General features: G+C 39.9%; 2 protein-coding genes across 2 annotated transcripts in view; one reads left to right on the top strand and one right to left on the bottom strand.

Annotated features, from left to right (window-relative positions):
* The window catches only part of IDUA (alpha-L-iduronidase), a 45,352-nt gene that overhangs the window by 28,097 nt on the left and 2,540 nt on the right, over positions 1 to 14,715 (top strand). The window contains exons 3-13 of the mRNA XM_079331228.1: positions 4,423 to 4,505; positions 5,056 to 5,163; positions 5,807 to 5,902; positions 6,384 to 6,586; positions 7,027 to 7,206; positions 8,694 to 8,910; positions 9,502 to 9,717; positions 10,333 to 10,454; positions 11,741 to 11,866; positions 12,490 to 12,566; positions 13,380 to 13,480. Of these exons, the coding sequence (XP_079187354.1) occupies positions 4,423 to 4,505; positions 5,056 to 5,163; positions 5,807 to 5,902; positions 6,384 to 6,586; positions 7,027 to 7,206; positions 8,694 to 8,910; positions 9,502 to 9,717; positions 10,333 to 10,454; positions 11,741 to 11,866; positions 12,490 to 12,566; positions 13,380 to 13,480 (1,529 nt within the window). The remainder of the gene's footprint in view (positions 1 to 4,422; positions 4,506 to 5,055; positions 5,164 to 5,806; positions 5,903 to 6,383; positions 6,587 to 7,026; positions 7,207 to 8,693; positions 8,911 to 9,501; positions 9,718 to 10,332; positions 10,455 to 11,740; positions 11,867 to 12,489; positions 12,567 to 13,379; positions 13,481 to 14,715) is intronic.
* SLC26A1 (solute carrier family 26 member 1) overlaps positions 1 to 14,715 on the bottom strand; it is a 39,005-nt gene that overhangs the window by 23,825 nt on the left and 465 nt on the right. Inside the window, exon 2 of the mRNA XM_079331227.1 lies at positions 14,580 to 14,680. The gene's annotated coding sequence lies outside the window, so the exon portion shown is untranslated. The remainder of the gene's footprint in view (positions 1 to 14,579; positions 14,681 to 14,715) is intronic.

Below are 14,715 nucleotides of genomic sequence, written 5' to 3'. Positions count from 1 at the left end.
GTGTGAGGTTGGCCAACAATCTGCTAAAAAATTTTACAGGTGTGAGTTGCATCTCTCCTCTGCCAACACTTTCTGCCAGTTTTTTGTCCATGCTTCTGGGCTACATTTGCAGCTAGGTGAGCAGTCTTTCCAAGCAGAAGGTCACAATAAGAATGTAAGCAGACTGTACTATTCTGGGAGTGGTGTTAGCCAGCCACTATGGCAAATCTGCCCAAAGAGAGGCTGTTCTCAGATATTGATGAAAGCAAGCCAGATTGTGTCAGTTTTTGGTGTGTGTGGTAACTGTCTTTACCGGAAATATAAAACAGAGACCACAGTATCTGAGTGAGGATGTCAGGATGAGGAAGAGTACTCTTCCAGTATATTGGTGTTTCACAACTATCTTAATCCTAAACTCTCTTCAACTGTGTCTCTATTGATGGTTGCCCTACATGGTACATTTGAATTCCTATGACCTACTGACAGGGGTCAGCCACAAGGCTTCCTATCCCAGGAGATACAGTTCAGTATATTGTAATAAAGTCTGGTAAACTTAGCTTGACATGTTATCAGAGATTCAGTACTTGACTGAAGATCACCTGGAACAGAAACACTCCCTGCCTGTGGTTTTTGTTCTCTCTTCTCTGTAGATAAGATACTTGGTCCAATGTCTGTGCGTGCACATGTTTTCCAGGACATGCAGTTATATTCAAGATCAGTGCAGGGGAGAAGCAACAGATGCTGGGCACGGGAGGAAAGCAGTAGCTGTAGGCTAAGGAGTAGTATCTGCAGCTGTGCTAACTGGAGCAGACCTGACTGTCATGCAAGGTGTTGACAGCTAAAGCTGTTTTACCTCTGCCCTTCCGAGAGATTAAGTTTGTGAATGGGAGTAGGCTGAAAGTGTCATGGATAAGAAACACATTATGAGTATCTTTACAGCACTTTGGCAAGCTGTCTAGTGCTACCTATGCACCTGAAAAGAATTTCCCTTCGTCTTGAAAAACCTTTACTTCAGTAATAGGAGGTAGTGGAAACCTGTTAAGATGGACCTGTAGCTTTTGATTCAGCAAAGAATTGCCCTCAAAGCAAACCTTTCCAAGGAAGGGAGCAACCAGATTTTGTGTCAACCAGCAGACACCGCTCTATTAATCACTGCTTTCCATAGTCACAGCATGATTGTTGCTTCCAAGAAGCAGCACGTGAGTCTGGAACTGAGACCATGATACAGACTGGAAAGATTCCTCACCAGCAGGCAACAGTCTCTGGAATATGGCAGCCTCAGGCCTGATGCTTCTATGGGCCTTGGTGCCAGGATGCCATTAGTAAATGTACTTTAGTGTAGTTGTTTATAATGACTGAAGAAGCTGGCAAGCTTCTCAGAAAAATCCCAGCTGAGGACCAGTTGAAAGCCAGGCACAAGACAGCACAATGACTGCTGCTTGACATTCGAAATACCTGACAGCAAACAATGAACAATCTCAGTCTTGCAAGCATTCAGATGAAATGAGAAGTACATAACCTTTTGGGTGTTTATAAATGGAGGCAGTATGTCTAGAAACCATGACAGAAAGATTGAAAGTGGAGCAGGCAAAAAAATGGACTGTAAAATTCTGTGAGCTTGCAGCCAGGAGTCCAGTCATACCTGATGTTCCACCAACAGTTTAGATTTAGAAAGATGTTTTGAACAACTTTGGTGGTGTCACGTGGATTTATCCTCCACCATGGATTTACCTTGTCATGTGCTTGTAACAGTTTTGATCCAGTCTTCAGTGTCCTGAAGTTGTCTTCAGAGCACTCCTGGCAAGGGCCTGGCAGTTGAACCAGTCTTGTCCATGCAGAACATATGTAAATAGTACCAGTTTCTGTGCCTCAAATGCAACAGTCAGCATGGCTTCCAGTCACTACATGGCAGGCAACCATACAACCCAGATTCTAGTGGTACTGTATATATGCTGTGAAAAAAATGCATCGATCTCACATCAGAAATGTGGTATAGGTAAGGATAAGATTGAAATCTGAGAAAGTGTCAATCCTGTCAGTCAAGTAATCATTTTATTAATGGCAGGTCCACTGTCTGGTCTACTTGGGAGGAAGAAGAGATTCTAATAAAGTGACAGGTCAGCCAAAGAACATAAATGCCTCTACACCTACACACATAACACGACATCTTGTGTACCATCACTCAGTCATAGTTGGCAATGGCAATGTTTTAAATGTGTTACTTAATTGGTGCAGTAGGAAAAATGTAAATATCCTGGAATCTTAAGTGTACAGGCATCAAATAGAGTGTTTTATTTATGCATTTGTTTTCACAATACTGTGTAGACCTTAGACTGAAGTCAGGAAGACCCTAGTTCCTTTACTTTTATCTGTATGGCATGATTAACTTTTTACAAGACAGTGTAGTTAATCATTCTTATGCACACTGTAAGTGTGCATGTAAGCAAATAATTCAATAGAACACAGGGTACAACTGGAAACAGTTAATAGATCTGAGGGAGCAGAACCAGTTTTAGCAAAAAAAAAATTGGTCTTTGAACTTTGGAATAGGACTTTTTAAAAAACTTGTCTAAGCAAAAAAGCCCTGGTTCCAAATGGCCCTTCTTAAGTTCAGCAGTGACTTTTAAAGTATTTTTAAGTGTACTAAAGCAAATTATTTTCTTTCTGCTATTTACTTCTTTTTACAGCTGCACCATTTAACTTGGGCAGGAATTCTAAGTCCATCTGTGACTGCATACATGACAATTTTTATCGTGGTGGTTGGGCACACTTTAAAAAGCCTGCTTCAGGTCTTTGGTAAAAGAGTGCGACCAGGCTGGAGAAAGGATTGTGTGCCTTGTTATACTGCATGTGGAACTGGCATAGTCAATACAGCCTATGTTGCACTTACTTTGCCTGCCTTGTCTTCCTCTTCTAGATCCTTGTCTGATCTGCCTTCTTCATGTTGCACAGTTCCTTTATTTATTCAGTAGGCAGTTCTGTCAGCCCTTCTTAGTTCTCTGAGAATTTGAAGCTCCTATTACAGTTTCTTCACTGAAACCTTTTCTTGACAAGAAAGCACAGAGGAAGAGGCTCCATCGAATAGGCTCAGAAATGTTTGGAGAGGCACAGAAAGAAACAAGTTGTGACTCTCAGCACAGAGCCAGCATTGATTTAAGAGCTCTGCTGATGTCCCCCTTCTCATGTCTAACCTTGTCTTTGTTTTGTTTGCTCTTCATGCTGTGCTAGCACTGATCATTTGCAAGAACTGGGATTGTCTCTCCCCCTTCCATCATACCAGCAGTGTTGCAGCTGTAGTTCAGTTGTATAGCTTTCCACCCAAGCAAAGACAAAGTGCCTAGGAAAGAGCAGGCAAGATTTCAGGAGAGCTGGTCAGGCTGACCTGAAAAGTGCCCTGGCATGGCTGGAGAAATCAGCTTTGAGAAAAGTTGCCAAGACTTCACTCAGTGCTGCTGTATGACTGGGGCTGGATTTATGTCAAAGATACTTAAAAAGCCTTTTGCTCAGGTTGTACTGAGGACAGAATTTTGCCGCCAGGCCAAAGCTGGTTTTTTGGGCCAAACAGCAGTAAGTCACACTAACAGAATGTTCTCAACAGAGGTTCATTGTTAATTCCTATTTGGCACTTCATACTGGCAAAGATTCTTCATCCCTTTCAGATTTCAGTTAAATCAGACCAAAAGTTCAGAAGCTGTGGGAAATTGATCTGCATAGTACCTTGTATTTGTTTCTACTGGATACCAGGCAAAGAAAACTTTTCAGGAATTTAAGGCAAATCTTCTAGTGTATCACATATAAATTGCAAATGGCATTTTTCATCCCCTGGGTAAAAGAATTCCAGTGTTCCCATCCATGTCCACACTTTGGTACCTGTGTTCTGCAAGATGCCCTGGAACAAAGGAATGCATCACAGAGTGCTAAGACTTTGAATGAATTTATTCAAAGATGAATGATTTGCAGCCTGAGATCCTGAGAGTACAGGAGAAATATTAAGCAAATGTTTACAATGAGGTAAAAGTTAGAGACATTGTGTGCATAAATTCAGCATTATTTGAAAGATACAAAGTGGAAAGTGCTGGCCTAGTAGTGGGTAATGCAGTGGAAACTGAAAAAAACATCTCAAGCAAAAAAAGAAAATATATGTAACTTATACTTCAGCAGAGAGTTAGAAATCTTAATATTCTATGAAAAATCAGAATTCAGCAAGCTGACCCATTATTATTCCTTCTGGATGCTGCTGAAACAGGAAAAGGGCATGGATTGTTCAAGACATATGATTTGCTATGGTGAGTACCTGTTACTTTAGAGGAAGGAAGTTTGTGTACAATTCCAAGAACCCAAGTCTCAAATTTTGAGAAGGAAGCCATCTGACTCATTATGGAATCAAGTCCTATCTTTGCTATAATATTTACACTTGTAATTTTTATTACCTTTGTTCTTCAGAATGGTGAATGGCAAAGTTAACTACAATTTTACTGCCTTGGATAACTTTATGGATCGCTTGTGGGAAAATAAGCTGATTCCAGGTAAGGACAGCTCCCTGCCTCTACAGTTTGGTGTTTGTCCATATTGCACAGTCATTAGAATATTCTTAGAGGGCTTTTCCAAAGCTGGTTTTGATAAAATTCATTGTTTACTTATTTGCCCTTGCATCATGTCCATGAAAAACAGTGTGAGCAACATGGTCTTATAGCAAGGTGGTTGGACTTGTAAATGAGATCTCTTGAAGAGAAAATTGTACTCACTGACATATACCTAAAAGGGACAGAGAAGCAGATACTCCAGGTATAATATCCCTTAAATTTATGCAAGCATCCACTGTTTTAAGTTTCATCTGAGCCCTGCGTTTATGTTGACAATTATTAGCTTTGACTACTATTGTCACCGACGAGTAACAAGTAAACAACCTCAATTCTGAAATATTTCTAGTGGAAATGTGTGGAAACGGGAGAGAACCCATTTAATGATGCTTCTTCATTAACAAGTTGGTTTCAGATGATGTGATAACCCCTTCATTAATAAAAATGAGACAACATTCACCAAAAAAAGGAGACCAATTTCTTACGTCTTTTTTAGGATTTGAATTGATGGGGAATCCATCAGGATATTTTTTAGATTTTGAAGATACAGAATGTGTAGTACAGTGGAGAAACTTAATTACTGTTCTGGCCAGGAGATACATAGGTAAGTTAAAAAAAACCAACTTGTTGTTTGTTCTGTTGTAATCTTTTCTAGCTACTTCAAAAAATTTTGTGTATTATGATCAATTTGAAGACCCTGGATTTCAATACAAAACCAGAAAACAAACATACTAGAACAGACCATGGGATAACAGTCTCTCTTTATACTGATCTGTTGCCAACATCCAGAATGTGTACAGTGTTCTGGGTAGCACATTTGGCCTGCCTTAAAAGATTGACTTTTAACCTTGTTATATTTTTGTGGTTGTAAACTACCAGCTTTCACTGGAACATGATAACCTGAATACTTATTGTATGCCAGCTTCAAATATTTCTAACAAGGCAGAAGGCTCAGCCTGAATTAAGTGTAGGTGAGTGCCCTAATCATAAAGCTGTAATTCGCCTCCCTCTCACCTTCCATCTTTTTCAAGTATTGTTGCATTTCATCAAAAATGAGAGATTGTTTTGAATTTACATTTTCCAAATTACATTTCCCTCATTAAAAATTATGAGGGAAATTATGTAGTGGTAGTTATAGGTACTGAGTCTCACCTGCAGGCCAAACTAATAGTATTGTCTGTATAAGTCATTTATTGATAGTATTGTCTGGATATGCAGCTCATTGATAAATGAGGCCTCTCTTACAGATAGGTATGGATTGGAGCATGTTGCTAAATGGAATTTTGAGACATGGAATGAACCAGACCACCACGACTTTGACAATGTGTCTATGACAGTAAAAGGTGAGCTTATTTTGGAGCACTTGTGAATGTGGTAAAGTGAGACAAGTGTATGGGGTGAGCAGAGGAGTGGCAGTGACATGCAGGTTATACTGACAAAGAAGTAAGGTAGACAGGAGTGATAAGGAATGTGACAGGTACAGCAAATCAATTTTGCTAAGGTCATGTTATTTATTTATTCCCTACTTGGGTGTCGGGGTAGTGGCGCAGAAAAAACAAAACAGGTTACACTAAGAAGATGCAGTTAGTAGCAATAAAGGGGCAAAGGGTGGAGTAAGGGAAACACTCCTTATTGGAGTTGCATACTTTGGGAACATGCTCCTACAAGACCTTTAGAAGGACCTTATGAAGGCAGGAAAGGGTCGTGCCTGTTTGTGAGATCTTGCCAATAAATCAAATAATAGGGTTATAACATCTTCTAGTTTTAGATCCAGTTTCTGTTTTGAGTTATCATATTTGATGTATTAATCTGCTTGGACTTCAGGGTTTCTCAACTATTATGATGCTTGTTCAGAAGGATTAAGAGCAGCCAGTCCTTTTCTAAAATTTGGAGGGCCTGGGGATTCCTTCCATCCCTTACCCAAGTCACCCATGTGCTGGAGTCTTCTGTGTCATTGCTACAACGGGACCAACTTCTTCACAGGGGAGACTGGTGTAAGGCTGGATTACATCTCTCTCCATAAGAAGGTTAGTCCAAGATTTCAGTTTAAAGCCATTTTTTCATACAGTACAATCAAAGTTATATTTTATTCTGATTCACAAAGTTGATGATAATGATGGTGATGATGAGTGTCCAGACTAAATCAGGAAGCACGGCAACCTATTCTTGGAAAACTTTGATGATGTTCAGTTACAAGACTTCAATTCAAAGCAGATTTGTCTTTGTCTAATTCCCAAGCCTAAACACTCTTCTACTTCTTTTCCATTTTAAATTCTAGGAGGATCTTATGCAAATAGCACATGCTGTACTAGATGAGGTAAAAATACTAATTCTGTTGGTCCACAGCAGCTTGGTGACAAAGGAATATGTTTTTGGAATATGTTTTATGTTTATGACTCTAGATTATGTGTCTTTGTTTACCACTGTTGCCTCACTACCACTAAGCAGATATGAAATACTGTTGCAGGGAGGTGGAAATTCTCTCTACATCTTGCAACAAGAAGTAGAAGTAGTTCAGCAAATTCAGAAGCTGTTTCCCAGTTTTTCTTCTGTTGCCATATATAATGATGAAGCAGATCCAATGGTTGGATGGTCCATTCCACAACTCTGGCGAGCTGATGTGACCTATGCAGCTATGGTTGTAAAGGTAACAGTTCATTGGTAGTTTTGGCACTGTAGTGTCCCCTGATGTGTTAGTGCAGTTGAAAAAGTAGACTTAACAGTGAAATTTTCAGCAGCTACTCAGACTAATAGATCCTAAAAATAGGGAGATCTCACTACTGATATAGTGTGTTTCACTGAATAGTCTGGTTTAAGCAGCTTGATTTACTTTGTATTATGTTTCTTAATCTTTCCTTAAGAAAGAAATCCAACCCAGAACCAAACTGAGAACTTGTCAGAGAAGTGCTAGAGAACTGAGTTGGAGAATGTATACAGTCCCCCATCTGATAAGATTACTTCCCCACATGCCCTCTCTGTGTAGTACTACTGCTCTGGTCTCAATGCTGCTGGCAATTTTCACATATGTGGGAATTATTTCCCAGCTCCTTTGTAAGTTTATCTCATCAAGAGACATCAGGTATAATAAAGATTTTCCTTGAGCTTTCAGCTTAGTCCATTCTTTGGTTTGGGATACTGGCTGTATACATGATCTTATTAATTACTGTTAGTAATTACTGATGTTGACCAGAAAAGCAGAAGAGGAGAAAAGAATGCTCAGCAGTCCTGCCTCTGCAGTAATTGTACCCTGGCCCCAGAGCAAATTCAGCTGTTCCCCTGCATACCAGTAATTTCCACTGCAGGCCTGGTGCTTCGTGAGCCACTACCTTAAACAGCACATAGAATCCAGATGATCCTGTGCAAATGAATAATTCCTAAACACAGGAGCATGTATGTCACCCAGAAAAAAAGTTGTATCTTATCAGCTGCTCCTGAGGAGACAAAGGCAGTTTTCTCTAAGGCAACAAGCCATTGATTGCATCACAGAGAGTTGGCAAGACAAAATAAGTGTTTATAATGATGTAGTGATACGAAGGGAGAAAGAAAGACACATCCAATGGAAAATTAATACTTGGTTGTATAGAAGCTGAAGCACTGTGTTTCTTCAGAGACACAGTTGTGAGACTGTTCAGTTGTCAGCCTTCTGAAGTTCTGCTTAATTCAGGCACAGTCTAATAAACAGAAAACTTGGGAACTTTGTTGCTTTTCAGGAGAGCAGCACAGCAACCCATGAAACACCAGGAAAATTAAATCCAAGTTAGCACCAAGTGGGAAAAATAACTAATTGAGAAACAGAATCCAGGACCAGCTCACAGACACTGATGTAGTGGGTACAAAGTAACTCCAGATTTCAAAAACCATTTAGATTTAGTTCAGATGGTAAATCTTGATTACTAATTAACTATTCAAGACAGACGAGCATCATTTGTAGTACAATAGACAAGGAAATGTGTTCATTATTTATGAAGAGTATTGGTAATAATTATTTTAGAGACTTACTACTGGTGAAACTATGCAGGTACTTCAGATTTTATAGTAAAGTAAAATGCTGTAAAGATTTAATAAAAATATAGGGACTGCACATTTGTTGGTTTTTCTCCAAGGTGAAGGTTAATTTTCTCTATGACTTTGCAGGTAATCATCCAACACCAAAACCTGCTCATTTCCAAAGCTAACAATCCCATCAACTACTCGCTGCTGAGTAATGACAATGCCTTCTTGAGCTACCACCCCCATTACTTCACCCAGAGGACTCTGACAGCACGTTTTCAGATGAACAATACAAAGCCACCTCACGTCCAGATGGTGCGGAAACCAGTGCTGACTGCCATGGGCTTGCTGGCCCTGCTAGGTATAGTAACCACTGATTAAGAGCACATCAATAACCCCTCCTACCCAGAAGCTTCCAGCCTAAGAAATTGTTCCAGCCATCTCACTATTCATAAAAGCATGAGTTCTCCTGCTCACTGTTTACTAGCTGTGTTAAGAAAATGGAACTCCCCTCAGAGAGATTGATAGCTCGGAAAATATTCCTGAGAGGGTGTTATCCATTTGATTTAACTTACTGCTTTGTTTATACCCTCTGTGTGCCAACCACTCATTTTTTGTTGACTGGTACTTCCCTCTTGTGATGCAAGGTGTACATCCTGAAACTTTCTTTAAGAAATCCCTGCAGCTGAATGACTCATGCAGCATTTTACAGAGAGAACCTCATTCACTGTCACCTGTTTGCATGTTTGCTAGCTGAACTGCTAAGCATAAGAACTGCTGTCCTATGTACATACTCTACTGTTGTAAAATAAATCTGACTGAAGGCTGTAAGTGGTAAAATAGGGCAGAACACAGCTCAACCTATGCTCAATCTATTGGCATGCTTTGACTCTACAGCTTCTGACACAGAACTGACTAATACTAATGCTTACACTTGTCACGTTTTTTAAAGGAGAAAAGCAGATTTTTTCAGAGGTGAAGATCGGTGGAGACGCAAGCACTCAAAACAGCACAGTTGGTGTGCTGGCAGCTGTGCACACCCCAAGTGAAACACAGCCCTCAGACAGCTGGCAAGCTACAATACTGATGTATTCAAGTGAAGATAACAGGACTTCATCCAACATCAGCACTGTCACAGTGAATGCCACCCACTTCCCCAAACTTAGAGGTAAACAAATATGATGTAGACAGGTCATATGTTAAGTGATCCTTAAGACAGAATATCAGCTGGAAAACTTGTACTGAGTTGCCTTTCATTGCAAGAGTGAATTTAACTTCCTAACTTCCTCTCTCATCTTTTGTGCACTCCTAGAGTTTCTGAGGTATAATCAAAAGGTTCTTTGAAAGGTTCACTCCTAATGCCTACACTTTGACCCTGCCTTTAATGGCAACTGCCAAGTGTTTCTTTTTGGAAACCTATTGATCTCAGTATACTTGGCTGGATATTGCCAGGCAGCAATTCCTTTAATGAGATGACTCCAAGACAGCCAATACTCCAAGACAGCAATACACTATTGCACAGCTGATACAGTTACCCAATAAATGCATGCAGCACCTCTGCTAAAAGAGGATTTTAGTTCTGGTTGTAGAAGTAATAGTTTGAAATGCAAACTTGGCAAATGTAAATTTGCCTCATGAGAATGCTAGCCACGGGACTTTACAGTGGAAGTCAGGCTCCAAAGTGCTGAAATCACATTTGAAAAGGTAGACTTACCCAGCTGTTAAATTTATTCTTGTTGATCTTTAAATCCAAGTTTACTTTCTTTTGTTTGTGTTCCTGCAGAGCTGGTGTATGTGACATATTACATGGATAACAACCAAACCAATCCGTATCTGAAGTGGAAAAACCTAGGAAGCCCAGACTTTCCTTCTCCAGAACAGTTCCAGCAAATAAGGGATGCTGAGGTATGGTTATTTGTTTGTTTGAAGTGTAGTGTTGGGTAAAGTGCTTGTGAAAAAGACAAGAAATCAGGTCCACAGTCAAAATTTCCTTAGCCCACAGTCATTCACTTTTCATATACACACAAAAATGCACTTGCAGTCCTGAATAAAAGTATATCTCATACACAGCTTATGCCTTTGTGTTTATGTTATACAACCTCTTTGCTCTGGCCTACCCATAAAATAAGGAGGCACAGTTGCTCCTAGGGAAGTTCTGCCTTCTTTCTGAATCTTCAGTGAGCTTTGAGGCCCTTTCTCTTCCATCTTCCCAAGTAAGTCACGTGGCCCTGTGTATATTACATAATGGCCAAATTGCTTCATTAGAGAGTTGAGATGACCCCTCCTTACTAATAGAAAGTGAACACCTGCCTGAGGTGAAAACTACCCAGTGCAAGTTCAGAAAACTGAGGGACTCACAGGGAAAACAGCAGTTTTCCCTCATCCTCACTAGTGCTGAATGCACCATAGAGATAATTAAGGAGTAAATCTTCTCTGAGAATTTCCTCCCTGTGGATGAAAGGCATGTGGAAGTTACTTACTGTGTGTGAGCATATGTGAGCAGCCTCACTTCAGCTCCCCCTCCCATAGTTTCCCCTGTGCATTCAGACTCCTGGGTTAAAAAAAAAGGTCGTCTTTGTCCCCTTCAGGGCTCACAGACAGCATTTGCTTTCTGACTTTGGTATACAGTACTGTGTCTTCCCAGTCACCATAACTGCCTATTTCTAAGGCGTATTGGATACATAGGAGACATCAGCTCTTCCTTGAAAAGGGAAACAGCAAGATTTTGGATGCTTTTGGCTGTCTGGTACAGCCTCATCCCCAGAGACCAGCTGTGTAGCTGTCTCTACAGAGCAGTAGCAGTCTCTTTTTCTGCTGAGAAGAGATGGGGCCTTGGTTTGTAAAGACCTCTAGCCTGAAAGGCTTCCATGGGGGATTACGGAAGTGACAGATTGTGCCTTAAGGGCATTTGTGACCATCCCAATTTGTGAAATGGACAAAATTTTTAAACCTTTGAAACAAAAGTTCGTGAAACCCTCTGTTTCCTGAAGAGCTGGAAAACAGGTGAGTATAAAGTCTCCCAGTATGGAGAACCTCGATGTCTGTAAGCATTAGCAGTATCAACTCTTTTGGAAATTCAGAGTCCTAAAGTTTAGACCTCTAAATTGCCCACAGGCACTTTACACTGGTTTAACAGTGCTTTAGATGTTGTAATGAAAGATTTTTCATAGCACAACTCTTTGTCTCTGCAGGACCCACTGGTGACAGGCCCATTCCCATTTCCTGAAGCTGGCATCCTGACACTGAAGCAAGACTTTCCCATTCCCTCAGTCTTTCTTATCCACATCTGTGCAAGACCCAGATCAGCTCCTGATCAAGTATGTATTGTATTCTGCCATCAGATGCATTAAAACTGAAACTCCTTCCTGCCTTAAATCTTAGAAGAAGACCATTTGAGTTAGTTTTTTGTTAAAAGTACCATGTAAGAATTAGTAAATAAACAATTCTTCTCTCATTTGATGAGAAGGCTCTCAAAGATATAATTCAAGATAAAGTACTATATAGCAAGTGATAGGAGCCATCACTGAGGTGAATGGAAGTTCCCATGGTGGGAAATTAGTAATGCAGTACTGCAAAGTGCAGTATCTCTTTAAAAATCGCATGTTATTCTACAAGGATTGACAACTCTCTGCAGTTAATAATTGACAGCTATAGCTAAAATGGAATCATGGCTGCCATATTAGACATCTGTATCTGCTCATTCAGTCTTACCTATGTTCATAGTGATACCCAGAGCCTCTGAAGGTCCTCTGCAAGGTTGACCAGTGGGAGACATAGGATGCAAAAAGCTACAGAGCCAAGAATTTTGTTTTTACACCTGATCTTAATGGAAAAAAAAAAAAATCAATGCAAATAATTAGTAAGGAAGGATGAACACAGAAATTTGATCTGGCTGATTGGTTTATACAGTTTTCTTACATGGGCTTATGTCTTTGGACAGGTGACTGGTGTTCGTTTGATCCCTCTCACAAAGGGGCAGGTCGTTGTGCTGTGGGATGATGACTGTGTAAAGTCAAAGTAAGTAGCTTTAAAATAAAATGGATACAAATGAGTTACCAACGTACTACTCCCTAAGTTTCCACAAGCCCTTACAATGTAAAACAAGTTCACAAATTAATGAATTGTTGCTCCTTAATAGATGATACAGAGCATTTATCTGACAAAGTGTACTGTAGGACCTGTGCACAGGCTGTGAAGAGCAATCCTGCCTAATTTTCTGCCTGATCAAAGGAACCCGCCTGTTGCTCACCAGCATTCAGTGGCATTTCTGAGGGAATTCTATTCAGCATAGCAAACAGGAAGATTCATGGTAAAAGTTGTATTATCAGCAGATGCCTAAGTGGGATCTGGAACATCTCTGTAAGGGATGTAAATTGGAAGAGGAAACCTCCAGTTGCTTGCTTCAGCAAGCTGGACTCAACTGGAAACCCTCTGTAGGTGAGCTCTGAAAGGTGATTCAGTGTGCAGCCAGATTGCCTCAGGAAGCAGTGACTTAACTCCTTTTCAAGCCAGTCTCCCCCGATCCTTCATTCTTGATAACCCTGATGTTTGAGTGAAAGGTGCATGACATTTTGTGATGCTGCATATACCTAAAAGAGCAAGTCAGTCTAGGTGTTTTTCTGAGGGATGTTGGAGCCCTAGCTCTTCCTAAGAAGGATGACTAAATTGCCACTAAATGGTGGCAATTCATACCATCCTACATTTGGTAGGAATAAATCAACCCAACATTTCTTATTTTTGTCTTTCTTATCAAAATAGCACTGAGACTAGTATTTGATAACTCACATATTACCAGTTGTATTTACAAACCTCTCTGGTTCTTTTTTCTAGGTGTATAAAGACATTTGAAGTGGAATTCTCATCGGATGGAAAAGCGTACCAGCGGATTAATGCCAAAGACACAATATTCACTCTCTGGGTCTACAGTCCAGGTATGGAAAGAATACTCACATTAGGTAATCTGTCATGGGATATTGCTACTCATGAGTGTGTGAACCATTGTTTAGTAACTACTGGAGGGAGGCAACTTGCTAGTAACATACAGTCTCTCACAAATAAGAGCACATCTCTGCCTTTAGGATCATATTCTCAGTAAGAGCTTTATGCTCAAGGATAAACAGTGTTCGACTAGTAGTCACAGGACATTATTTGTAGTATGCCGTGGTTAATTCTTTGTCACAAAGGCCAATCACTGAGCTGCAAGCCTGGAAAGGTCCCTGAGGAGTTAAGGAGTATTTTGTAGCCAGTATAGGAATACGCAAAAATGATAACAAAATGCCTCATAAAAAACCATGACCAGACCTTGCAATAAAAGCTTACTGAGATGAAACATCCAAGTGGGGGAAGATAGTGATGTTTTATTTGAGTATTTTTTGTTTATCTGCAGGTGGAGGTTGGTGGTTGTTGGTCTTTTGTTTGTTTGTTTCAGTGTTTTTTTTTTTTTTAAGCAAATTCAGTCTAGTCTGCAACATGACCGTCCAACATATATTGATAGTAAGCACTAATGAGAGCTGGGTGAAATACAGACAAACCCTGCCTTATAGTGATACTATTAAAAAGCAGATTAGAGACTCTTTTACCACAAACGAGGGCTTATCTTATGCTGAGAAAGTCTTAACATCAGTAGTGGTTGCATAATAAAAGTTCAGAGCTATTACTGCAATGTAAGGGCTACAAAGGCAAACAAAGACATAAATCATGCCTATGACAAATCTCTTGAATTATTATTCATTATTATATTGTAATATTGTATACCAGTTTTAATAGTTTGTTTCATAATCAACAGCAACAAAAAAGACTTCTTGAAAAAATGCTACATCTCAGCAGTCCTTATTGCTAGGAACTTCCTCCTTATCCTTTACTTCTAGCATTCTTTTTTTTTCTGGAATAAAAACACTAAACCACACATAAAAATCTATTAATTAGATAAAATGTGCCCAAATTTATATTGCCTGTGTGTTCAAAGATTCTGTCCTTTGAACTGTATCAAGGATAAAATGCAGCAGAACCACAGAAGATCAGCTCACATACCTTTAAAGTAAATGTTGCTGCTTCCTGAGTAGAGCAGAGGGTTTTCAGTCAGCCTGCATGCGTCTTGTTCTGCTTCTTTGTTGAACCTGTCCCCACATAACCTGTTCCAAAGGCAAAATTCAGGCAGAAAAATAAG

This window comes from Erithacus rubecula (assembly GCF_903797595.1).
Source record: "Erithacus rubecula genome assembly, contig: SUPER_Z_unloc_2, whole genome shotgun sequence".
In the NCBI taxonomy this organism is placed as follows: domain Eukaryota; kingdom Metazoa; phylum Chordata; class Aves; order Passeriformes; family Muscicapidae; genus Erithacus; species Erithacus rubecula.
This window is presented reverse-complemented; position numbering and strand designations above follow the sequence as displayed.